This window comes from Lithobates pipiens, unplaced genomic scaffold, assembly GCF_037356315.1.
Source record: "Lithobates pipiens isolate NorthernLeopardFrog02 unplaced genomic scaffold, aLitPip1_a1.2 Scaffold_18, whole genome shotgun sequence".
Taxonomy (NCBI): Eukaryota; Metazoa; Chordata; class Amphibia; order Anura; family Ranidae; genus Lithobates; species Lithobates pipiens.
In genome coordinates, this window is record NW_027507758.1 from 224,618,386 (window position 1) to 224,643,722 (window position 25,337).

Genomic DNA, 25,337 nt, shown 5'->3' on the forward strand with positions numbered 1-25,337 from the left:
TGACGGGCCCAGCGATGCCTCCTTCGCTGGCCCCGGCTACCTGGAGAAGGCTCAAAATGAGCGGACTTTTCTCCGGGCGGGAAAAGTCAGTTAATTTCAAAAGTACGGCGGACTGGCACACACACAGCCGGATTGTCCGCCGAAATGCGAGTCCGGCGGACAGATTGGAGTGCAAAAATACTTTCTTAGTCCGCCGGACTTTTGGGTAAAAAAAAGTCAGCCGGAGCCCACACCGGACTTTTCCACCAGATTGTTTGATCGTGTGTATGAGGCATTAGTCTACAAGCTATGTTGCCAATCACTGAAAATTGATCACATCTGAAGTACTAATGGCCTAGCTCATTTCTTGAGACCCTAACAAGCCAGGGCAGTACAACTACCCCCCAAATGACCCCTTTTTGGAAAGTAGACAAGGTATTTAGGAAGAGGCATGGTGAGTTTTTTAAAGTTGTAATTTTTTCCCACAATTCTTTGCCAAATCAAAGCACAAACCACAAATTACACCCCAAAATACATTCTACTACTCCTCCTGAGTATGGAAATACCACATGTGTGAGACTTTTATACACCATGGCCACATTCAGAGGCCCAACATGCAGGGAGCACCTTCAGGCGTTCCAGGAGCATAAATTACACAACTAATTTCTTGACTACCTCTTGCACTTTTCAAGGCCCTTGAGCACCAGGACAATGGTAACGCCCCAAAAATGACCCCATTATGGAAAGAAAACACACCAACGTATAATCTATGAGGCATATCGAGTCTTTTGAACATGCCATTTTTTTTTCTACAAGTTTTTGGAAAATGTGGAAAGAAAATGAAAACACTTTTTTTTTTTTACACAAAGTTGTCCATGTTATACAATATTTCTAACACATAGCATGTACATGGCAAAAATTACACCCCAAAACATTGTCTGCTACTCCTGAGTATGGCGATACCACACGTGTGAGACTTTTACACAGCCTGGCCATATACAGAGGCCCAACATGCAGGGAACACCATCAGGCATTCTAGGGGCATACATTTCAAATCTAATTTAACTACCTATTACACTTTGAGGCACTGTAGTGGATGGGATGGCTGAGTATGGCTGGGTGGGTATGGATGGTATGGCTGGGTTGGGTATGGCTGGGTGGGTATGGCTGAGTGTGGATGCGATAGCTGAGCATGGATGGATAGATGAGTATTGCCGAGGATGGATGGATGAGTATTGCCAAGTATGGATGGATGAATGAGCATTGCTGAGCATGGATGGATGGATGAGTATTTCTGCTATGGATGGATGAGTATTGCTGCTATGGATGAGTATTGCTGAGGATGGATGGATGAGTATTGCTGAGGATGGATGGATGAGTATTGCTGAGGATGGATGGATGAGTATTGCTGAGGATGGATGGATGAGTATTGCTGAGCATGGGTGGATGAGTATTGCTGAGCATGGGTGGATGAGTATTGCTGAGCATGGGTGGATGAGTATTGCTGAGCATGGGTGGATGAGTATTGCTGAGCATGGGTGGATGAGTATTGCTGAGCATGGGTGGATGAGTATTGCTGAGCATGGATGGATGAGTATTGCTGAGCATGGATGGATGAGTATTGCTGAGCATGGATGGATGAGTATTGCTGAGCATGGATGGATGAGTATTGCTGAGCATGGATGGATGAGTATTGCTGAGCATGGATGGATGAGTATTGCTGAGCATGGATGGATGAGTATTGCTGAGCATGGATGGATGAGTATTGCTGAGCATGGATGGATGAGTATTGCTGAGCATGTATGTATGTATGGATGTGTATTACTGACATGGATGGATGGAGGAGTATTGCTGAGTATGGATGGACGGATGAGTATTGCTGAGTATGGATGGATGAGTAATACCGAGCATGGATGAGTATGGATGGGGTGGCTGGATGATTGCTGGAATGTCACAGATCAGCGCTATGGGCAGTACACATCCAGCCCACAGCGCTGCTGCTCCTGATCTCTCCCCTTTCCCCTCACACTGTACCAATCAGTACGAGGAAGGGAAAAATGAATCGGACAAGACGCTGGCTTGTTTACAAGTGATCGCTCCATCATTAGATGGAGCGATCACGTGTTAAACGGCCGCTATCAGAGGCCATTTACTAAGATCCGTGATGCGCCGGGCCCTCTGGCGGTCATGGATATTCCCGGGTGCGCGCCCCAGGGGGTGCACGGGAGCAAGATTCTGGGAAGACGTCCAGGAACGCCCTCCCAGAATAAGCCGACCGCACTGCAGCCATCTTTCGGCTATGGCCCAGTCGGCAAGTGGTTAAGGTTAGATTTTTATGGCAAGTATTTTCACCATGACAACACAGTGGTTTACAGGCAGAGTGTTTGGAGACTAGATTAAGAATGGGCTTCTTTTGGAACTTGATTTGGTGGCTGTCCTGAATACTGCTTAAATGAGGGGAAAAAAGAAAATGCAAGGTTCAAATGCATACATCTGTAAATATCAGCATGCTATCCAGTAACTGAAAACAGAGTTCCCCCATCCCTTTCTCTCTGGATGTGGAAAAACATACACAGTCACACAAAGGTGGCCAGCACTGGACTCCAAGAATGTGAACAATTATTGCATTTTACACACCAGACTTGCTTTTAAAGTAAGATTGTAACCCCCCGCTTCTCTCCAATCAGATGTGAGGGTTCATTGTTTGCATGATAAACTAATTCCATAGGCATGTTCAGATGTGGCAGGAAGTTTAAATGCACTTAAATGCAGAGTTATGCAACACAAATATACTGCATAATTATGCTAAAAGATTGCAGTACTTATCTCACACACCGTTACTGGAACCATTTAACTGGGTCTTGGATTTTTTTCTTTTTTATTATTGAATATGAATAGTTAGCATGCCAAGACCTCAGTCTTTTAAACTCCAAACCTCTAGAATATGTCCCATTTGTCTTTTATACTTCAGTCATGAGACAGACTTTAGAGGCTTGTTGGTTTGTTTGGAGGAAGGATGGCGATTGTTTTGGTACTAAGCTTATTCAGCATAGTCAGGGTAAGCTGTTCTGTCCTTCAAAGCCAGTAGAACATTTAAAGCAGAATGACTAGCAAAACTTTTTTTTTTCCTTTTGGATTTAACCACTTCAATACAGGGCACTTTCGCCCCCTTCCTTCCCAGCCCAATTTTTAGCTTTCATCGCTCTTGCACTTTCAGTGACAATTGCGCGGTCATGCTACACTGTACCCAAATGAAATTTTTATCATTTTGTTCGCACAAATAGAGCTTTATTTTGGTGTTATTTATTCACGACTTTTTTTTTCTATTTTAAAAGAAATCCAATAAAATCAAATTTTGTCATAAATTTAAGCCAAAATGTATTCTGCTACATGTTTTTGGTAAAAAAAAATCCGTTAAGTGTATAATAATTGGTTTGTGTGATCACGGACATATGTACGCAAATGATCATGCACATATGTGTGCAGGTGATCACGTACATATGTGTGCAGATAATCATTGGGACATGTGATTTTAGTGGGACATATGTAGGGGACATGTTTTTATTATTAGGGACATGTGTTTTTATTATTTTGGGACATGTATGTTTTGGGGACGTGTGTTTTGGGGACATATGTGGGGACATTGTGTTTATACTGTGTGGTGTGTTGTGTGTTTACACTAGACTGGTGATCAGTGAGTAAAAAGCTGTAAAAAGCAGCTCATACTCACTGATCATCAGCCGGCTGCAGCGATCTGCTCTCCACTCCTCAGCGATGACTTCTGTGTGAGGAGAGGAGGAGCCGATTGCCTAGCAACTGGCTGTTTGTTTACATCACATGACGGCCGTGATTGGACACGGCCGTCATGTGATCAGGAGGGCCAATCACAGAGCCCTCCTGCCGATCTGAGATGCGCTGTGTCCGGGTGACACGAGCACATCGGGATCGCGCCACTGCACGATCCCGCTGCTTCTGAAGGACGTTCCTGAACGTCCTATCAGAAGTAGACGGCTCCCAACTGGCCGTATATATGCATTGGCCGGATGGGAAGTGGTTAAATTAAAGAAAAAACATAAATGGGGAAACACCAACCACCCTTAAAAGTACTTGGGGACTTTCACAGCTGTCTAGATAGAGAGGTAGCACAATATATTTAAAACAAGACCTGTATTATATTGTATTAAAAAAGCTCATAGGTCTATATGACCATCACAAATAGTTACAATCATAAAATATAACCATTATAAAACACCATTGTTAAAAAATGAATGCACAACATTTTTCAGTGGGGGCTGTATATATTTTTTTCTTCAAGGCATGGTGTAATTTTGTAATTTTTCCAAACATGTACCCTCAGTTGTCAGCAGCATCCAATCCATCGGACCTAGTCAGCCTGAGCTGGGGCCCCTGAGCATTTATCATGAGCCACATTACTTGCAGATACTTTGATAACATTCACAAAAAATTATGGTACACAAAATTTTCCTTAGGCAATTATTTAAAAACTTTTACAGGTCATCAGTTTAGAGTTTTCAATGAATTATGGCCCTGCAACACCCCCAGGAACAACTGCGGGTGCTGGTTCTAGAGCCAACTGAGCACATTTATCAGAAAACCCTTCAATGGCTCTTAAAGCCAGTATGCTGCAGCAGTAGCTGTGAGCTTGGTTTAACATCTTGTTTATCATGTCGTTTACAAACATACCTTGGTAGACAAGTGTTTAAGTATAGATGTGTTGTATGTAGTTCAGGGACAAATCAACTACAAGGCAACCTAGACAAATGTCTAGGACCTAAGGAACCTCAAGGATCTTCATAAATATAGATTCCCATCACTTTGAGCAGACATTGCGAGGAGTGAGTTGCTGGAGAAGGTGGGAAATGGAAAGAAGTAATGCTAAAGAAAACATTTCCTGAAAAAAATATGAGGGCTAATACTGCAAACTTTTCACTTTGCAAATTCTAGGTGCCTGGCTGTCATGCTGAGTTCCAGTATGCATTCCTGGCACACTGGTGCTGTGCCAGATCAACTGGCTTGCTGCATTTTATCACAACTCACTGGAAGGCACTGCAGAATAATGGTACAATACAATAACTGTACAGAATCACTGTACAATAGTGCTGACAGTGAATGAAGTGTCCAGCCCTTAACCACTTTCAGACCGGACCATTTTGCTGGTCAATGACCAGAGGTCTTTTTACAATTTGGCACTGCGCTGCTTTAACTGGTAATTGCGCGGTCATGCAATGTTGTACCCAAACAAAATTTGCGTCCTTTTTTTCCCACAAATAGAGCTTTCTTTTAAAGGTATTTGACTGACTCTGCGATTTTTATTTTTTGCGATATAAACGCAAAAAGACCGCAAATTTTGAAAAAAAATGATATTTTCTACTTTTTGTTATTAGAAAAATCCAATTAGGCCAAAATGTATTCAGCCACATGTCTTTGGTAAAAAAAAAAGTCAATAACTGTATATTTATTGGTTTGCGCAAAAGTTGTCACATCTACAAACTAAGGTACGTTTTCTGGAATTTACGCAGCTTTTAGTTTATGACTGCCTATCTCATTTCTTGAGGTGCTAAAATGGCAGGGCAGTACAAAACCCCCCCAAATGACCCCATTTTGGAAAGTAGATACCCTAAGGAAATTGATAAGAAGCATGTTGAGCCCATTGAATATTTTATTTTTTTGCCTCAAGCGATTGAGGCACAAAGTTGTCACTAAATGATATATTGCTCACGCATGCCATGGTTATATGTGGAATTGTACCCCAAAATACATTCTGCTGCTTCTCCTGAGTACAGGGATACCACATGTGGTCAACTTTTTGGAAGCCTAGCCGCGTACGGGGCCCCGAAAGCCAAGCACCGCCTTCAGGATTTCTAAGGGCATACATTTGTAATTTCACTCCTCACTACCTATCACAGTTTTGAAGGCCATAAAATGCCAAGATGGCACAAAACCCCCACAAATGACCCCATTTTAGAAAGTAGACACCCCAAGCTATTTGCTGAGAGGCATGTTGAGTCCATGGAATATTTTATATTTGGCACAAGTTGCGGGAAAATTACAAACTTTTATTTATTTATTTATTTATTTTTTTCACAAAGTTGTCACTAAATGATATATTGCTCACACATGCTATGGGCATATGTGAAATGACACCCCAAAATAAATTTTGCTTCTTCTCCTGAGTACGGGGATACCACATGTGTGGGATTTTTTGGGAGCCTAGCCGTGTACGGGGCCCCGAAAGCCAAGAACCGCCTTCAGGCTTTCTAAGGGCGTAAATTTTTGACTTCACTCCTCACTACCTATTACAGTTTTGAAGGCCATAAAATGCCAAGATGGCACAAAACCCCCACAAATGACCCCATTTTAGAAAGTAGACACCCAAGCTATTTGCTGAGAGGCATGTTGAGTCCATGGAATATTTTGTATTTTGCCACAAGTTGCGGGAATATTACAAACTTTTTTTTATTTTTTTTCACAAAGTTGTCACTAAATGATATATTGCTCACACATGCCATGGGCATATGTGAAATGACACCCCAAAATAAATTCTGCTGCTTCTCCTGAGTACGGGGATACCACATGTGTGGGATTTTTTGGGAGCCTAGCCACGTACGGGGCCCCGAAAACCAAGCACTGCCTTCAGGATTTCTAAGGGTGTAAATTTTGATTTTAGTCCTCACTACCTATCGCAGTTTTGAAGGCCATAAAATGCCAAGATGGCACAAACCCCCCCAAATGACCCCATTTTGGAAAGTAGACACCCCTAAATTTAGGGGTACACTAGGGAGACTCACAGGTAAAAAAAGCACCTAGGCTGTCAGCGACTGTATCAAAACGCTACAAGAAAAACTGTTAGCGATCGCAGGGATCAGGCCTGACTCTGCGAACGCTGCAGTTATGTGTGTTGTGTTTTGTAAGTGACAGTGATCGATCGATACTGCACTTGGGTGGGCTGGGCTGGGCTTGGCGGAGGGGCTAAGCGCAGATGCTAGCAGGTATCTGGGCTGATCCCGCTAACAATGCATTTTGGGAAACCTAAACTGCTGGCGACGCTAATATAGATCTGATCAGATACTATATTACTAAGGGAGGTGTATGCTTTGTGCATGGGTGTTAGCGGTACTGGCACTAACCTGACGCTGCCTGGGGTGACGCAGACCTTATCTGACCCTCAAACTTATATCACCCGCCGGGTGATCAGGGGGTTAAACCTTTATTAGGTAATAAATGGCGGGTGCCCTGAAACTATAAAAAAATAACTAACCAACCAGCGTCACCTGTAACAGTTATATGGTGATCACTGGTGACAGGGTTAACTAGGGGGCAATCAGGGGGCTTTATGCGGTAGTATATGGGGGTCCCTGGCGCTATAAAAAGCTGCGGCGAACCTAAATACCTACCTGCCTAACTAGCGTCACCTGTGACACTAATACAGCGATCAGAAAAACGATTGCTTATTAGGCTGGGTTCACACTGGAGCGATGCGGGAACGCCACGAATCCGCGACGGGTTCTCGCATCGCATGCCTCCCGGCGGCAGTTCACACTACCCTATGCGAACTGCTGGGAGTGTCAGTGAAATGTTAATGACACCCCCAGATCAGTTCGCATATCGCAGTGCGACTTGCAAACTCGGATCGCATGGTGTGAAAACCCATGCGATCCGATTCTGCTGCGGACCAAAAAAAGGGTCCCGTGCGAGTTTGCGGCGGGTGCAGCGGGTGCGACGCGAATTCAGCCATACTATCTGTATGGCTGAACTCGAATCGCACAGAGATCGGATGTGATTTGCACTGCAGTGCGGTGCGAATCACATCCATTCTCATAAACCGCTGCAATGTGAACCCAGCCTTAGTGACACTGGCGACGGGGGGTGATCACGGGGTTAAACCTTTATTGGGGGGGTTAGGGGGGTACCTTAGAACTAAAGGGGGCTAACCCTAACTGCCCTAACAGTTATTACAGTCACAAATGACACCCGCCGGGTGATCAGGGGGTTAAACCTTTATTAGGTAATAAATGGCGTGTGCCCTGAAACTATAAAAAAAATAACTAACCAACCAGCGTCACCTGTAACAGTTATATGGTGATCACTGGTGAAAGGGTTAACTAGGGGGCAATCAGGGGGCTTTATGCAGTAGTATATGGGGGTCCCTGGCGCTATAAAAAGCTGCGGCGAACCTAAATACCTACCTGCCTAACTAGCGTCACCTGTGACACTAATACAGCGATCAGAAAAACTATCGCTTATTAGGCTGGGTTCACACTGGAGCGATGCGGGAACGCCACGAATCCGCGGCGGGTTCCCGCATCGCATGCCTCCCGGCGGCAGTTCACACTGCCCTATGCGAACTGCTGGGAGTGTCAGTGAAATGTTAATGACACCCCCAGATCAATTCGCATATCGCAGTGCAATCTGCAAACTCGGATCGCATGGTGTGAACACCCATGCGATCTGATTCTGCTGCGGACCAAAAAAAGGGTCCCGTGCGAGTTTGCGGCGGGTGCGACGCGAATTCAGCCATACTATCTGTATGGCTGAACTCGAATCGCACAGAGATCGGATGTGATTTGCACTGCAGTGCGGTGCGAATCACATCCGTTCTCATAAACCGCTGCAATGTGAACCCAGCCTTAGTGACACTGGCGACGGGGGGGTGATCACGGGGTTAAACCTTTATTGGGGGGGTTAGGGGGTACCTTAGAACTAAAGGGGGCTAACCCTAACTGCCCTAACAGTTATTACAGTCACAAATGACACCAATGCAAAAAAAATAAAATCGGGCCCCCCACCCGCGGGAAGGCAGGGACGTACATGTACGCCCATATGCCTGCCCGTGCCATTCTGTCGACGTACATCGTCGTGCGGCGGCGGCAAGTGGTTAAAGTGCACCTGTGCCCAAACTATGGACACTAAGCTTTCAAACCTTTTTAACAAGCAGATATTTCACTGTTTTTGTACTGAACTTTTAGGGCTTATGCACATTAGGGGTGCTGAAATTAATCGTTGCATCGCGATTTGGGTGTCCCCATTTCGGCATCGATGTATAAGGACCGGAAAATCAATTGCGATGATGTAATCCCGACATGCCCCACTCCTCCCAGGAAAACGCTCCGAGCGTATTTTTAAAATTACTTTCTTTTAATAAATGACGAGTTACATTGAATGATGTGCCCCGCTGTATGTGCTTTTTAAAAAAATATGTCACTTCATACCGAATTTCACAGTAAATACATCCCGATCATGTGCCAAGTCCGGCTCGCCTCTCGCCTCTCTTCTCACATTTCATGTCCCTCGAGTCCTGACGTCAGCGGGGAATTCTCAGCCCCACCCGCTGACTATCGCTATCATATCAGAGGAGAGGTGGGCAGGACTGAGAATTCCCCACTGACGTCAGGACTCGAGAGATGTGAAACGTGAGAGGAGAGAGGCGAGAGGCGGGCCGGGCTCGGCACATGATCGGGATGTATTTGCTGTGAAATTCGTTATGAAGTGACATATTTTTTTTGAAAAGCACATACAGTGGAGCACATCATTCAATGTAACTCAGCATTTATTAAAAGAAAGTAACAACAGTAAGTAGAGTACAAATGAGTTTGTACTCTACTTACACCTCACGCTGGCTGCATTTAATGGGCACAGGTGGCTGTGTTTAAGGGGCACAGGTGGCTGTGTTTAAGGGGCACAGGTGGCTGCGTTTAAGGGGCACAGGTGGCTGCGTTTAAGGGGCACAGGTGGCTGCGTTTAAGGGGCACAGGTGGCTGGGTTTGACGGGCGCAAGGGGCTGTGTTTGACAGGCACTAGTGTCTGCCTTTGACGGGCACTAGCGGCTGCGTTTGATGGGCACAAATGGCTGCATTTGACAGGCACAGTGGCTGCGTTTGATGGGGAGGTTCAGTATTTTTCAGTTTGTTTACACCCCCCCAAAAATTTTGAGCACCAGCTGCCACTGGTCAGCACAGAGACAGTACAGGGAACTTCACAGGGTTGTTTGTCAGCTGTGGATTATAATCCCTCCTGACCTCCCAGCAGCAGTGTGTGTGAATGCCTGTACCCTGTAGTGCCCTGGATTAGTGCACTTTTTAAGTGAGGTTATTTTTAATTCAAAGTGGAGTTCCAGTCAATTTTTTGTTTATTAAAAGTCAGCAGCTACAAAAAAAGTGTATCTTCTGCCTTTTAATAAAAAGACACTCACTTGTCCCACAATCCAGCATTGTGGCCACCCAAACCCTCCATTCTCTCCCGTGCCTGTTCACGGCGCTGGCAATACTACTGTGGGCATCCAGCTGTGACAGCTTGCAGCTTCACAGCCAGGTGCGCATGTCTCACTGCGCTGTCCTGCATAGCCGGGCAATCTTCTGGGAACTGTGATGTGTCCCAGAAGATTGCAGGGTGGAAGGGCCACCTAGGTGGCCCAAGCGGAAGTGGGAGCTTGTTGGTAATCGCGATGCATCGCAGAATCAAATCGAATCGTTGACCAGATAATCGTAATCGAATTCTGAGACCAGTGAAGATGCGCACCCCTAATGCACATACAAATGTAAACAAAAGCATACACCGTATTTGCCCTTATTTTCTGTGCCCAGGAGCCCAAGCTTCAACGTATTTCTGCCCATGTTACTGAATTACAAAATGCTCTGTTTACCTGTAATCTTGTGCAATGTAACTTCCTGAATGTGCAGTTCTCTTGTTCAAGAAATTATGTTTGTGCGTGTGTATTATCAATCACTGGCATTTACACCAGATTACAGGCACGCAGTGTATTTTGTAATACAATAATATGGATGAAAAAATACTGCAGTTGGGGCTCTCAGGCACCTGTATTTATGTTTGTGTGCATGAGCCCTTTTTCAGTGAATTTCTCTGCAATATCCACAGGCACAGAATTAAGGCTTACTTTAAACTACTTTTACTGCTTTGTCAGAATATGTAAAAACTTAAATGTGCACTTTATACAACATTAGACAGCTGCGTTATGTATAGTAATTTTCAGTGTCAAGAGCCTTCCAGTATAAACTACCAGTACTGAGCTGTCGGCACTGGGAACACCCTTACTGGTTAGTAAAACCACATATATAAAAGACCAATAGCAAAGTTCTGGGGGAAGGAGGGGGGTCTTTCTATATTTGTGACCGGTTACTTTTATCTAAACACTGACATTGATTACCAATTCCACATCTAAACAGATGGCGGGGATTTATTGTGGCTTAACTACTGTACTTTACCTTGTGTAACCTGTTGCCAAAGATTTGAAATTTTGACAGACTAGCTCTGATTTTGGGGGTAACATCCAGTTTGAAAGTCTTGATGTAAAATATGGATAGAATGGCTTCAATTTGATGATGCAAGTTTAAAATAAATCCCTTTCTCATAAATATTCTGTTAAACAAAATTTTCAATGTTTGGTTTACTTTTCAAATTCAAATGATAACTGACGAATTGTAAGTATTAATTAATACATCATTACTGTTAATTGATCAGTTGGGGTGGGTATGTTTTATATAATTATTGGCCCTAATTTTGTCACTGCCACAGACCCAACACCTTCAGTGTCACGGTGTCCCTAACAAATTTACTGCACCTCACCACCTGAATCTGAGAGTGTGATTCATATACCATATGTGCTTTTTATTGTAAAGGTGAACGAGTCAACATTTGGCCAACACTGCTGGCATGACAGAGCACCCCAGTGCTTTATGAATTGTACCTTTTCTGACCTCTTATCTTGACGAAGATCTAAAATCCCATGTCCATAGGCTTCTGAGGCAATAATCATCTCTAAGTGGTGCAAAGAGCAATTGTGTGCATCTCATAGTAATAACTTAACCTCTTGACAGTAATATAGTTTTGATTATGGATATTGCATTTTTATCATTGCTCTCTGCCTTATTAATTGTATGTCCTATACAAAGCAAGGGACAGAGATAATATGCTACTGAGATGATACATGCTCTTATTATTTTGATACTTGATTTTTTCATTCATCATTTGGCAATTGGTCACATTTATATTTCTTTGTTTTATTTATTTTTTTCTTAGATGTGATGCAGCATATTTACCTGAATAGATGAGAATAAATTTTATTTGATGCTACGAGCAAAACAGCAAAGTAAAATGATGCCTCTTAACAAACTTTTGGATGAAATAGAATTGTCAAACAAAAAGGACTCCTGGGATTATACAGGTGGACATCTAAATCACAACCATCTTTTCAAGCCTCAAGTTCTAGAAGCAAAGACGTTCTGGAGAAGTGGACAGAACCAGCAAAAGTTTCTGCATGGCACACCTAAACATGATATAGCCTCAAGTAAATCGGATGAGAAAGGCAAAAAGAGGAAGGATTCGTTCACTCACTTTACTGTTAAAACAAGTGTAGTACCAAGTCTTAATACCAAATCAGCAAGTACATATTCTCCAGTGATAAAACATTTTGGCACTGCTACTCCCATAAATACTCCTTTTGCTAGTTCTCTTTTGGGAACCCAATCATATGGGACTTGCCTGGATAATTTAGAATATGATAAAGAATCATTGCAGGGTGAAGAGCTTGAAATTCCTGATTTCAAGATGCTGACTTTTGATTATGAACTATATAAAACAAAAAAAGATTACAAAGACAAATACAAATTTATTCCCAAATTTTTTTCTGGTCTTACCAAATCAGACCAGTTCAAAATGTTTTTACAGTTTGATGAAGAAGTTATCCAGAAGCAACACTTGACAAATGATTTCTTTAATAGTTCAAGTGTTGAATACTGCAAGAAGAAGTTGACAAAGGTACAGCCATTCTGAAATTATAACTTTGTTAAGTTTGAAGGGGTCTATTACATGACCAAAGGTTTTGCAGGAAACAACTTTTGAAAAAAAATGGTGTCAGAGCAAACGTTAAGACCAGATATATATTTGAGAATGAAATAGCACATGGTAATGCATAACAGACAATTTAAAAAAATACAATGCCAGACTGGCATCTATTCTAAATTGTCATTGTGTTTAAAGTTTTTACCAGTATGTAATGTTTAATTGTAAATGACTAGAATCTAAGTGATAAAATCAGGACTGATAACTATGTTTTCATTTCTCAGCATGGAACATATCACAATTACAAGTGGTTAAGTATAGATGTACTGTTTGTAGTACAGGGGTAAATCACTAACAAGGAACCTCCAGGTTCTTCATAAATCCAGAATTGAGCAGAAATTGCTGGGACTGGCAGGAGTGAGGAGGTGAAAAATAGGAGTAGAACTCTAAAGAAAACAGTTGAAAACATTGAAGCTGCGGATTTTCCATTCTGCAGATACCAGATGCCTGGCTGTCATGCTGATCCTTAGCATGCATTCTTGGCACACTGCTGCTGCCAGAGTGAATGACTTCCATGTGCATTTGCTGGACATGTCATTTTCTGCTGGCGAATCAAGAGCTCTAAAACCTAATACCTGTAATCTGAAGAGATGATGATAGCATCCGTCAAGGGATGTAACCATTGCAATGCTAAAAATTTGGATTTTAATTCCAGTTTAACCACTTTCCATCTTGGCCAATTCTGGCACTTTGCTTCTACATGTAAAAACCATAATTTTCTTTCTATAAAATTACTCAAAACCCCCAAACATTATATATGCTTTTTAGCAAAGACCCTAGGGAATAAAATGGCGTTGTTGCAACTTTTTATGTCATATGATGTTTGCGCAGCGATTTTCCAAACGTGTTTTTTTTTTTTTGGAAAAAAAGTTTCATGAACTAAAAAAACAAAACAATGAAGTTAGCCCTTTTTTTTGTATAATTGTAAAGGATGATGTTTTGCCAAGTAAATAGATGCCTAATGCCGCATACACACGATCGGAATTCCGGACAGAAAAAGACAGATTTTCATCAGAAAATGCGACCATGTGTATGCTCCATCAGAATTTAGCTGTCCGAATTTCCGCCAGCCAAAAATTGATAGCATGTTCTCAATTTTCCCGACAGAAAAACTTTCTATCGGTAATTCCGATCATGTGTATGTAATTCCGACACGCCAAAAATCATGCATGCTCAGATTTAACTACGAGGCAGAAGCTATTGGCTATTGAACATCCTTTTTCTAGTCACGTCGTACGTGTTGTACGTCACCGCGTTATAAATGATCGGAATTTGATGTGACCGCGTGTAGGCATGACAGCTTGAGCCGAATTCCGTCGGAATTCCGTCGGAAAAACCATCAGAGCTTTTTCCGCCGAGAATTCCGATCGTGGCATAACATGTCACATTTTAAAATTGTGCACACCTGTGGAATGGTGCAAAATTTAATTACTTAAAAATCTCCATAGGCGATGCTTAACTTTTTTTTACAGGTTGCATGTTTAAAGTTACAGAGGAGTTCTTGGGCTAAAATTGTTGCTTTTGCTCTACCGCATGCGGCAATACCTCACATGTGTGATTTGATCGCCGTTTACATATGTGGGTGCAACTTACGTATGCGTTTATTTATGTGCATGAGCACACGGGGGCGCTTTACTTTTTTTTTTATTCTTCATTTTACTTTTATTTTTTACACTTTAAAAAAAAAGCAAAAAAAAAAACACACTCAGCCTTTTCAGCCATGTCCTTGGCTTTGACATGATGTCATAACGTCGTGCCCGGGCCTCCGAGGGCTATAGAAATGACTGGGGACCATCCGCATGGGTGAGTCGGCAGTAGCACCGAAGGGTGGCGGGAGGGGGGAAAGTCGTTCCCTGCTGGCTGCAAGATCGATCAAGTGGCTGAACTGCCGCTATGATTGTTCTTACGGTGCACAGAATCGCCGGCAGAAAAAAATTCTATCTGGATTATATCTGAAAGTTTCCACCAGCCGGACTCTTACACATCTAATGTTGTTGATTATTAGTCACCAATGAGTAATGCGACCAGCTTAGACCCTACCAGAAGCACTCTGCACCCTCTGGGCTAGTGAAATCCTCCCTAATAGTCACTACACTTACCCTTTTTACATCTCCTTTCCTTCTCTCGTTAACCTTTGGTCTTCCCTAGTGTGCCTCTTGGTATCTTGAAGTCTGGACTTAAGTCAAGATGTGCAAGAAGTTACTATGAATCTAATGATCGTTAATAGGCACCCTCAGTTTCTATGGGTCTGTGGGGTGGTTCATTCCCACATTATGGGAAAACTTCTGTCTCAGGATTGTCCTCAAGACTGGGAATTGAGTCCAGTTCCCTGGAGCAGGCAGTGTCTCCTTCTTCAGGGAGGTCCCTGTAGTTGAAGTTGGTGCTGTAAGACCCATAAAAAGGCTTGGGAAAGCTATCTGTAACTCTCAACTGCAATTCCTCTCCATCCTGTAGTCTCCATTCTGAGAATGAAGATTTGTGCATATGGGTATGCTTTGTCTTCTGCACGGCAGGAGGAAACCATGGTTGCAGGGCTTAGTATTTCCTTAGATTGTCAACAGACAGCGCATGTGTAACCTGGTTGCAGACATTCCCCATGGGAAATAGCATGCATCTAGGATCCTTGTGGGTTCAGATTATTTGGAGTCAGGGAATCAGGCCCTTCTGCTGTGGCCTATTAACAGACTCTATGTGAAGTTTGTCAAAATATGTTCCCTGCTCCTGTCTAATCAAATGATCAGTCTTAGCTCTCTGTCTAAGGAGGTGGACTTGCATAGTTACTAAGGTTGAATAAAGACACTAGTCCATCCAGTTCAACCTGAGTGAGTGTCTACAATTGTCCCTATCCCTGTACGTTGCACACTCACATCGGTCCCAATCCAAGGTCCCCATTCATATACTAGGGTCAATTTTGGACAGAAACCAATTAACCTACCTGCATGTCTTTGGAGTGTGGGAGGAAACCGGAGTACCCGGAGGAAACCCACGCAGGCACAGGGAGAACATGCAAACTCCAGGTAGGTAGTGTCGTGGTTGGGATTCGAACCAGCGACCCTTTTTACTGCTAGGCAAGAGTGCTAATCACTGCACCACTGTGCTGCCCAAACTTGTATTTGTATTGGATCAGGTACACAGTTTCTGTTGCAGAGTCTTTCCTGTCAGATTCAGATGTCCTTGTTGGCAGGTCTGCTTGACCTGCTGTTTTCTGTCTTCTGTCTTTCCAGTCTTGGACCTAAATTGCTTTGTAAAATTACAGAAGTTCAGAATGGAACCAGTTCGCTCAGTGGTCGCTGCACTCCATCCAGGGGACTCCCTAGCATCTTTGGACATCCAGAATGCGTACCTGTACATACCCATATGCCCCAGGCATCAGAGGTTTCTGTGATTTGCAGTTGGGGAAGCCCATTACCAGTTTGTGGCTTTCCCCTTTGGCTTACCAAGGTATTTTGGCATTGTTGCAACAACGCGGGATCACAATCGTAGGTTACCTAGACGATCTCCTCCTGAGAACAGCTTCTGCCTCAGAATTAAAGGAGGTCTGGTGATCACCATGCAAACCCTGCAGGAATTTGGGTGGCTGTTGAACCTAAAAAAGTCGGTGCTCATACCGCCTCAGCGCTTGGAATACCTAGGCTTATTGCTGGACTCCATGGAAGCGAGAGTTTTTCTCCCTTCAGACAAACTGCAGACTCTCAGAACCACAGTAAAACTATTGATGAAACGCAGGTGGTCGTCGCTGCGCTTCTGCATGTGAGTCCTGGGCCTCATGGTGGCCTCCTTTGAGGTGGTACCGTACGCAGTTTCACACCAGAGTCTTGGAGAAGGAGATATTGAAAAAATTGGACAAATCTCCGTTATCCCTAGATTGGCAGATTCTGGTGAGCCAGTCAGTCTGGGACTCCCTGCTCTGGTGGCTGAGGTCCCTGGCACTTCGGGTCCGGGAAGTCGTTCCTACCTCTACATTGGACAGGGATCACAACGGATGCCAGCCTGACTGGCTGGGGCGGAGTTCTGGGAGTACAGTCGACCTAGGGCCTCTGGTCGGGGGAGGAATCCAAATGGCTGATCAATGTGCTCGAGCTTCGAGCGAACAGGCTATGCCTCTCCACATGGTCGATGAGACTACGAGGGCATCCGATCAGGATCCAGTCAGACAACGCCACGGTGGTAGAATATGTCAACCATCAAGAAGGAGCAAGAAGCTCGGCTGCAGCACGATGGGAGGTCGCTCACATCCTTCAGTGGGCAGAGCAACATGTACCTGCCTTGTCGGCCATTTACATCCCGGGAGTAGAAAACTGGCAGGCGGGACTACCTAAGTCGCCAGATGCTGGACCCAGGAGAATGGGTATTGCATCCGGAGGTGTTCAGGCTTCTGTGCCTGCAGTGGGGCTCACCAGATGTGGATCTCCTGGCCTCCTGACTCAATTGGAAGGTGTCGCGGTTCGTAACCAGGACAAGAGATCCTTGGGCAGATGTATCAGACGAGCTGCTGGCTCCATGGGGTCAGTACCGATTGATCTACGCCTTTCCTCCACTAAAACTGCTACCACGTCTGCTCCGCAGAGTGGAGGCCAAGGGGATTCCGGTAATACTGATTGCCCCAGATTGGCCTCGCCGCCCCTGGTACGCTGACCTAGTATGCCTGGTTGCGGACGCTCCCTGGCGACTGCCGTTATGAGAGGACCTTCTGGGTCAAGGTCCGATTCTCCATCCTGCTTTACCATCACTGGTTTTAACGGCATGGCTGTTGAGAGCCAGGTGCTAAGGAACCGGGGGCCTGGTGGACTCAGTGATTTTAACTATGTTGAGGGCATGAAAATCTTCTTCTCGGAAGATATACCATCATACCTGGAAGGCCTACATCTTCATGTGTGAGGAGAAAGGTTGGCATCCACGCACCTATTCCGTTTCCAGGATCCTGCTGTTTCTACAGCGAGGAATAGACCAGAAATTAACTTTAAGCACCATTAAGGGACAAATAGCCTTGGCTGTTTTTTTCCCAACGACTCCTGGCGTCTCATTCTCTAGTGAGCACTTTTATTCAAGGGGTCCGGCATGTAGTTCCTCCGGTGAGTCCACCTTTACCCCCATGGGATCTGAACCTGGTGCCATTGCCACTTCAGAAACCGCCATTGGAAAACATCAAGGAAATTCCCTTGTTGACTCTTTCTCAGAAAGTGGTCTTCCTAGTGGCCATTACATCGGCGAGGAGGGTTTCGGATTTGGCGGCCTTGTCTTGCAAGTCACCCTATCTAGTTATCCATGAGGATAAGGTGGTGTTGCATCTGCAACCTTCTTTTCTGCCAAAGGTGGCTTTGGAGTTTCACATTAATGAAGGCATTGTTACCATCTCTGTGTCCTAAACCGACTGTCAGAAACCATGAATCAGATTGAGACAGAAGTACAATTAAATCACACTTGTTTATTAATAAAAAAAAAAAGGTAAATAGAAAAAGCGTAGTCAAGCATAGCCAGAGTCCAGTAACCAGATCGGGTAGTCAGCCAGGCCAGAAGTCAGGGATCCAAGTAGAGCAACAGCAAGCAGGATAAGGAGCCAGAAGGGATGTCAGCAAGCCAGTCTGTAAACAAAACGCAGGAGATGGTTTCTAGTGATGTGACCAAGGCAAAGGCAGAGGTGAAGTGAGCTGGAAGGCTTTAAGTAGGCAGGTCAGACGAGCATCATCAGGAACAGCTGGTAACTGTGGAGAGAGAAGAGAGCTGGCAATTAGCCGACAGCTGAGCGGCCAGCCCAGAGAAGGAAGGGCTAAGCCAGCCCTGACACCGATACATCCTAAGGAGGTGGCCCTTTATTCCCTGGACGTGGTCCGGGTTCTAAGGGTGTATTTGTCTGCCACGGCTCCCTTTCGGAAGTCAGAGTCTGTTTGTTTCGGTAGCTGGTCCGAAAAAAGGTATGGCGGTCTCGTCGGTCACCATTTCTTGGTGGATCAGACAGATTGTGCCACAGGCCTACTCCCTGAAGGGGCAGGTGCCCCTCTTTCCTGTCACGGCCCATTCCACCAGGGAAATTGGAACATCTTGGGCTTTCCGACAACAAGCGTCAGTCGCTCAAGTGTGTAAGGCGGTGACTTGGTCGTCCGTTCACACTTTTACCAAGTTCTACAAAGTGGATGTACCGGTAAGCGCATTGTCTGATGCCTGCTTTAGCTGCAAAGTTTTGCAGGCGGCTGTGTAATGTTGCAATTTTACAGTCTTTACTCTGTTTTAAAAATACAGCAGTTACTTTTGAATATAATGCACTGTTGCATTGTTGACCGCAAGTTCTGATGCGGCTAGATAAGGTGGTGACTCCCCTGTTAGGGAGCACTTCTGGTTGTGGGTGAAGTTTTTATACTGTTCCCACCCCTCGTTATGACACTGCTTGGGGACGTCCCTATGGTCAAGATTAATGGAGCTGTGTCAGTCAGTAAACGAAAGAGAAAATAGGATTTTTGTACTCACCGTAAAATCCTTTTCTCTGAAGTTCACTGACTGACACAGCACCCTCCCCTCCTATTGGTTTACGTTATACTGCTTGTTGACATACTGAGCTGCAGGAAGCAGGCTTATTACTGGTTGGACTGCCCCCTGGGCGCAACTGTAAAGTTCTGTTTTTTTCTCATGTATAATATGTTCTGCCTAGTCCTCTCCTGAAGGTGGCGTAACAACCCTACGGTCAAGATTAATAGAGCTGTGTCAGTCAGTAAACTTCAGAGAAAAGGATTTTATGGTGAGTACAAAAATCTAATTTTTTCCAATTTTCTGTATTCAAACCTTATATGTGCAGCAGCACCCCCACCCCAATACTTGCAAGTGAGGGCATGTGGCAGGAGGGAGGGGGCAGGAGCATCTGTGGGGGACCCAAGAAGAGGAGGATCCGTGCAAAACAAATGAGCAGTGCATTTAAGTATGACATGCTTGCTATTTTTTTTTAAACAAATCAGCCTTTAATATCACTTTTTAAGTCCTTGATAGTGATGGACGAACTTCCGACGGGACGTTTCGCGAACGCGAAACGCGAACGGGCACAAACGTTCGCGAAAACGACCGTTCGCCGCGGGCTCCATTGACTTCAATGGGAGGCGAATTTCGCAAACCTTTAGGTCGAATTTGCGGCCACGGGGTAATTATTAGGGGGTAGCACGTAGTCCCACCACCTGGACAATAGCATAATACATGTATGAGGTGAATTTGGGATCGATAACTACAAGCATTTTTTTTTTATTTGGGAAATTGTTCTGACAATTCAGGACTATGGAGCTAATGAAGGCAATGGAGGAGAGGGAAGGTCAGGGACCAGGGTAGGCAAACAAGAGGGTGCAGGAGATACAGAGCACTGACAGCAGCACCGTAATACAGAGCACTGACATCAGCACCGTGACATACAGCGCTGACAGCAGCTCCGTGACATACAGCGCTGACAGCAGCTCCGTGACATACAGCGCTGACAGCAGCTCCGTGACATACAGCGCTGACAGCAGCTCCGTGACATACAGCGCTGACAGCAGCTCCGTGACATACAGCGCTGACAGCAGCACCGTGACATACAGCGCTGACAGCAGCTCCGTGACATACAGCGCTGACAGCAGCTCCGTGACATACAGCGCTGACAGCAGCTCCGTGACATACAGCGCTGACAGCAGCTCCGTGACATACAGCGCTGACAGCAGCTCCGTGACATACAGCGCTGACAGCAGCACCGTGACATACAGCGCTGACAGCAGCTCCGTGACATACAGCGCTGACAGCAGCTCCGTGACATACAGCGCTGACAGCAGCTCCGTGACATACAGCGCTGACAGCAGCTCCGTGACATACAGCGCTGACAGCAGCTCCGTGACATACAGCGCTGACAGCAGCTCCGTGACATACAGCGCTGACAGCAGCTCCGTGACATACAGCGCTGACAGCAGCTCCGTGACATACAGCGCTGACAGCAGCTCCGTGACATACAGCGCTGACAGCAGCTCCGTGACATACAGCGCTGACAGCAGCTCCGTGACATACAGCGCTGACAGCAGCTCCGTGACATACAGCGCTGACAGCAGCACCGTAAGCAGCCCCAGGAGGAAGTCAGCACAGCACAGGGATGGTGTGATCCCCTCATAATAAGAACCCCCAGGAGGAAGTCAGCACAGCACAGGGATGGTGGGAGCCCCTCATAATAAGAACACCCAGGAGGAAGTCAGCACAGCACAGGGATGGTGGGAACCCCTCATAATAAGCAGCCCCAGTAGAAATATGACACCGCTCAACCTCTTCAAAGAGGAGGGTAGGGGCATATAGTACGGTGTGCTTTTTTGGGTCAGGGAAGTGAGCCAAATGAATTAAGAAGGTCTGTGTGCTTGATTCCAAAAATTGTTTATAGACATATACATGGTCTACTGATCACATGTGTTGAATTCCTCCGAGATCCATGCCTCATTCATTTTTAGAAATGTGAGGTAGTTAACACTGTGGTGAGCTAGGCGAGTACGCTTATCGGTCACAATCCCCCCTGCTGCGCTGAACGTCCTTTCGGACAGGACACTGGATGAGGGGCAAGCCAACAGTTCGATTGCAAATTGGGCAAGCTCTGGCCAGAGGTCAAGCCTGCCCACCCAGTAGTCTAGGGGTTCATCACTCCTCAGAGCGTCCACATCGGCCGTTAACCCAATGTAGTCGGACACCTGACGGTCTAGGCGTTCCCTGATGCTGGATCCGGATGACACCTGTCGATGGGTCGGCTGAAAGAATGACCTCATATCCGAAGTCACCAACACATCTTCAAACCGGCCTCTTCTTGCAGGCGCTGTTGGATTGGTACCCGCAAATCCTTCTCTGGGAGTGGGAATTGCTCCTCTGCCAGCGCACGCAAAAGCAGAATGCAGCATTTCTCGAAGCAAGGCCTGGAAGTGCTGCATTCTGACAGCCCTCTGCGACGGCGGTAACATTTCCGCCATTTTGTGTTTGTACCGGGGGTCTAAGTACGTTGCCACCCAGTACTGGTCCTTGACCCTCATGCTTTTTATACGGGGGTCCCTATTAAAACACTGGAGCATGAAGGCCCCCATTTGCACTAAAGTGGAAGCGGTGTGGTGGCCTGGCTCCTGCTCATCATCCAGGATAATGTCGTCCTCTTCATTCTCCTCTCCCCATCCTCGCACAACAGGGATCCCAGAAAGGTTTAAAGCATGCTCTTCTTGCTCCTGCTCATCCGCCCCGGCACCATCCTCCTCTGACTCCTCATCAGACTCCTGTTGTTGACTTGTCTCAGATAGAGTAGCCCCCCCTGGGAATTCATCCAGCATTGCGACTTCCTCATCTTCCCGCTCCTGCTCCTCCACAGCCTGATCAATGACACGACGCAATGCACGCTCCAGAAAGAAGGCATAAGGTACCATGTCACTGATGGCGCCATGGCTGCGACTGACCAGTTTGGTGATCTCCTCAAATGGCCGCAGAAGTCTGCATGTGTCGCGCATGAGCAGCCACTGGCGCGGTGAAAAAAAACCCAGCTCCCCAGAACCGTTTCTTTCGCAGAGTTCATACAGGTAGACGTTAACTGCACGTTTCTGCTGGAGCAGCCTATCAAGCATATAGAAGGTTGAGTTCCATCGCGTCGGGCAATCGCAAATAAGACGTCTGACCGGCAGATGGTGTCGCCGCTGAATGTCAGCAAGGCGAGCCATGGCCGTGTAAGATCTTCTGAAATGGGCCGAGATTTTCCTTGCCTGCCGCAAGATGTCCTGGACCCCAGGGTATTTGACAAGGAATCGCTGCACGACCAAGTTTAAGACGTGTGCCATGCACGGCACGTGCGTGATTTTGCCCTGTTTCAATGCGCTAAGCAGATTGGCACCGTTGTCACACACCACTTTACCAACTGTCAAATTGAGCGGTGTTAGCCACTCATCTGCCTGTGAACGCAAAGCTGAAAGGAGTGCCGGGCCAGTGTGGCTCTTTGCTTCCAGGCACAACAGACGCAGCACGGCATGGCAACGTCTCACCTGGCATGTGGAATAGGTTCTGGGGAGCTTGGGCGGTGCAGTGGAAGAGACGCTAGCAGCGGAAAAGGAGGAGGCAGCTGAGGAGGAGAGGGAGGAGGATGGAGTAGGAGGAGGAGAAGAAGAGTCAGGCCTGCATGCAATCCGTGGCGGTAAAACCAAATCTACACGGGTGCCACGGGTTACATGCTTGACGGCCGTCAGAAGGTTCACCCAGTGGGCAGTAAAACTGATATACCTTCCCTGCCCGTGTTTGCTAGACCACGTGTCTGTGGTCAGATGTATCTTGGCACCGACACTGTGTGCCAGAGATACATTCACTTGCCGCTGAACATGGCCATATAGCTCTGGGATGCCCTTCTCTGAGAAATACTTCCTTCCTGGGACCTTCCATTGTGGTGTTCCAATGGCCACAAATTTGCGAAAGGCCTCCGAGTCCACCAGTTTATATGGCAGTAGTTGGCGGGCTATGAGTTCTGACAAGCCAGCCGCCAACCGTTGGGCAAGAGGGTTATCCGGCGTCATCATTTTTTTACGCTCAAACATTAGGCCCACGGAAGCCTGCCTTTTTGCAGAAAAATGTGAGCTTGGCGTGATGGAAGGTGGAGTGGAGGACAATTGTGAGGAGAGAGGAGAAGGAGAAGTAGAAGACGAGGCTGGACGGTGAGAGCCTGCAGTGTGGCTTTGTGTGTTCCGTTGCTCCCACTGGGCTCGGTGATGGCTGCTCATGTGCCTTCTTAAGGCGGTCGTCCCTAGGTGAGTATTGGGCTTACCGCGACTAACGCGTTGACTGCAAAGATTGCAGATGGCAACGCTATTGTCAGCAGCGGACACGTTAAAAAAAGCCCACACTGCGGAGCCATGTGCCGGTGTCCTGGGAGCGCCAGATGTGACCGTACATGGTCGATGACTCGCTCCTGATACATTTGCAGTCTGCTTTGTCCCTGCTGTGCAATGTAAGTCATTGCTGCTTCTCCTCCCTATCTGCTGGTCCATATCTCCCTCTGAACTCCCCTCCTCTTCCTCTCTTGTGGGCACCCACGTGACATCACTAGACACGTCATCATCAACGTCACCTTCCCCACCGCTATAAGTAGAGTAGGCAGCAACACCGGGGACCAACCTCCTCCTTGGGCTGATCTGGGTACTGGCGTCAGACTGCTGAGTAGCGCTTGTTGCTACCTCCTCTTCCTGATCCAATACCAAGAGTGGCTGCGCATCAGAAATGTCCTCTTGATATGGATCGGAAAATAATTCCAGTGACTCAAGCGGAAGGTATGTGGTGGTGGTGGTGGTGGTCGTGTTGTTGGTGGTAGTGTCTTTGGGGGTGCACATAGCAGAGAGTGAAGAAGAGGGTGCAGATCGAGAGGATGAGGAGGGTGCAGAAGAGTAAGGCTGAGCGAGCCACTCAACCAAGTCTGGTGCATCCTTTAAAGTAATTGAACGCACCTTCTGCAACTTCCCACTTTGGCTCAAGCCTGTTGCTCCTGCCCTACCCCTACCACCCCTGCGGAAGGGCCTGCCTCTTCCTCTGCATGTCATTTTTTAAATGACCCTGTGACAAAACTCTTAGTCCCTATACCGCTGAAGGACTGCTGCAGTATAGGTGAGCGGTCAGCAGTGGTGCACGTCAACCCTATCTATTGTGGACCTATAGCGGTCCTTACAGAACAGCAGACTGTACCGCACTCAAGCCTATGTACCGTAGCACCCTATACCAAGTTACCAGTCCTTATAAGAACTTTTGTGGACCAAGCAGGTTGTGTATTAGTGTTTAGCAGACTGTACGTCAGTCCCTATACCGCTGAAGGACTGCTGCAGTATAGGGCAGCGGTCAGCAGTGGTGCACGTCAACCCTATCTATTGTGGACCTATAGCGGTCCTTACAGAACAGCAGACTGTACCGCACTCAAGCCTATGTACCGTAGCACCCTATACCAAGTTACCAGTCCTTATAAGAACTTTTGTGGACCAAGCAGGTTGTGTATTAGTGTTTAGCAGACTGTACGTCAGTCCCTATACCGCTGAAGGACTGCTGCAGTATAGGGCAGCGGTCAGCAGTGGTGCACGTCAACCCTATCTATTGTGGACCGATAGCGGTCCTTACAGAACAGCAGACTGTACCGCACTCAAGCCTATGTACCGTAGCACCCTATACCAAGTTACCAGTCCTTATAAGAACTTTTGTGGAACAAGCAGGTTGTGTGTTAGTGATTAGCAGACTGTACGTCAGTCCCTATACCAATGAAGGACTGCTGCAGTATAGGGCAGCGGTCAGCAGTAGTGCACGGCAACCCTATGTATTGTGGACCGATAGCGGTCCTTACAGAACAGCAGACTGTAACGCACTCAGGCCTATGTACCGTAGCACCCTATACCAAGTTACCAGTCCTTATAAGAACTTTTGTGGACCAAGCAGGTTGTGTGTTAGTGATTAGCAGACTGTACGTCAGTCCCTATACCAATGAAGGACTGCTGCAGTATAGGGCAGCGGTC

General features: G+C 46.2%; 1 protein-coding gene across 4 annotated transcripts in view; it reads left to right on the plus strand.

Annotated features, from left to right (window-relative positions):
* The window catches only part of CUNH6orf118 (chromosome unknown C6orf118 homolog), a 203,507-nt gene that overhangs the window by 25,012 nt on the left and 153,158 nt on the right, over positions 1-25,337 (plus strand). For all 4 annotated transcript variants that reach the window (XM_077486634.1, XM_077486635.1, XM_077486637.1 and 1 more), the window contains exon 2: positions 12,034-12,771. In XM_077486634.1, the coding sequence (XP_077342760.1) occupies positions 12,082-12,771 (690 nt within the window). In that variant the 5' untranslated portion in view covers positions 12,034-12,081. The remainder of the gene's footprint in view (positions 1-12,033; positions 12,772-25,337) is intronic.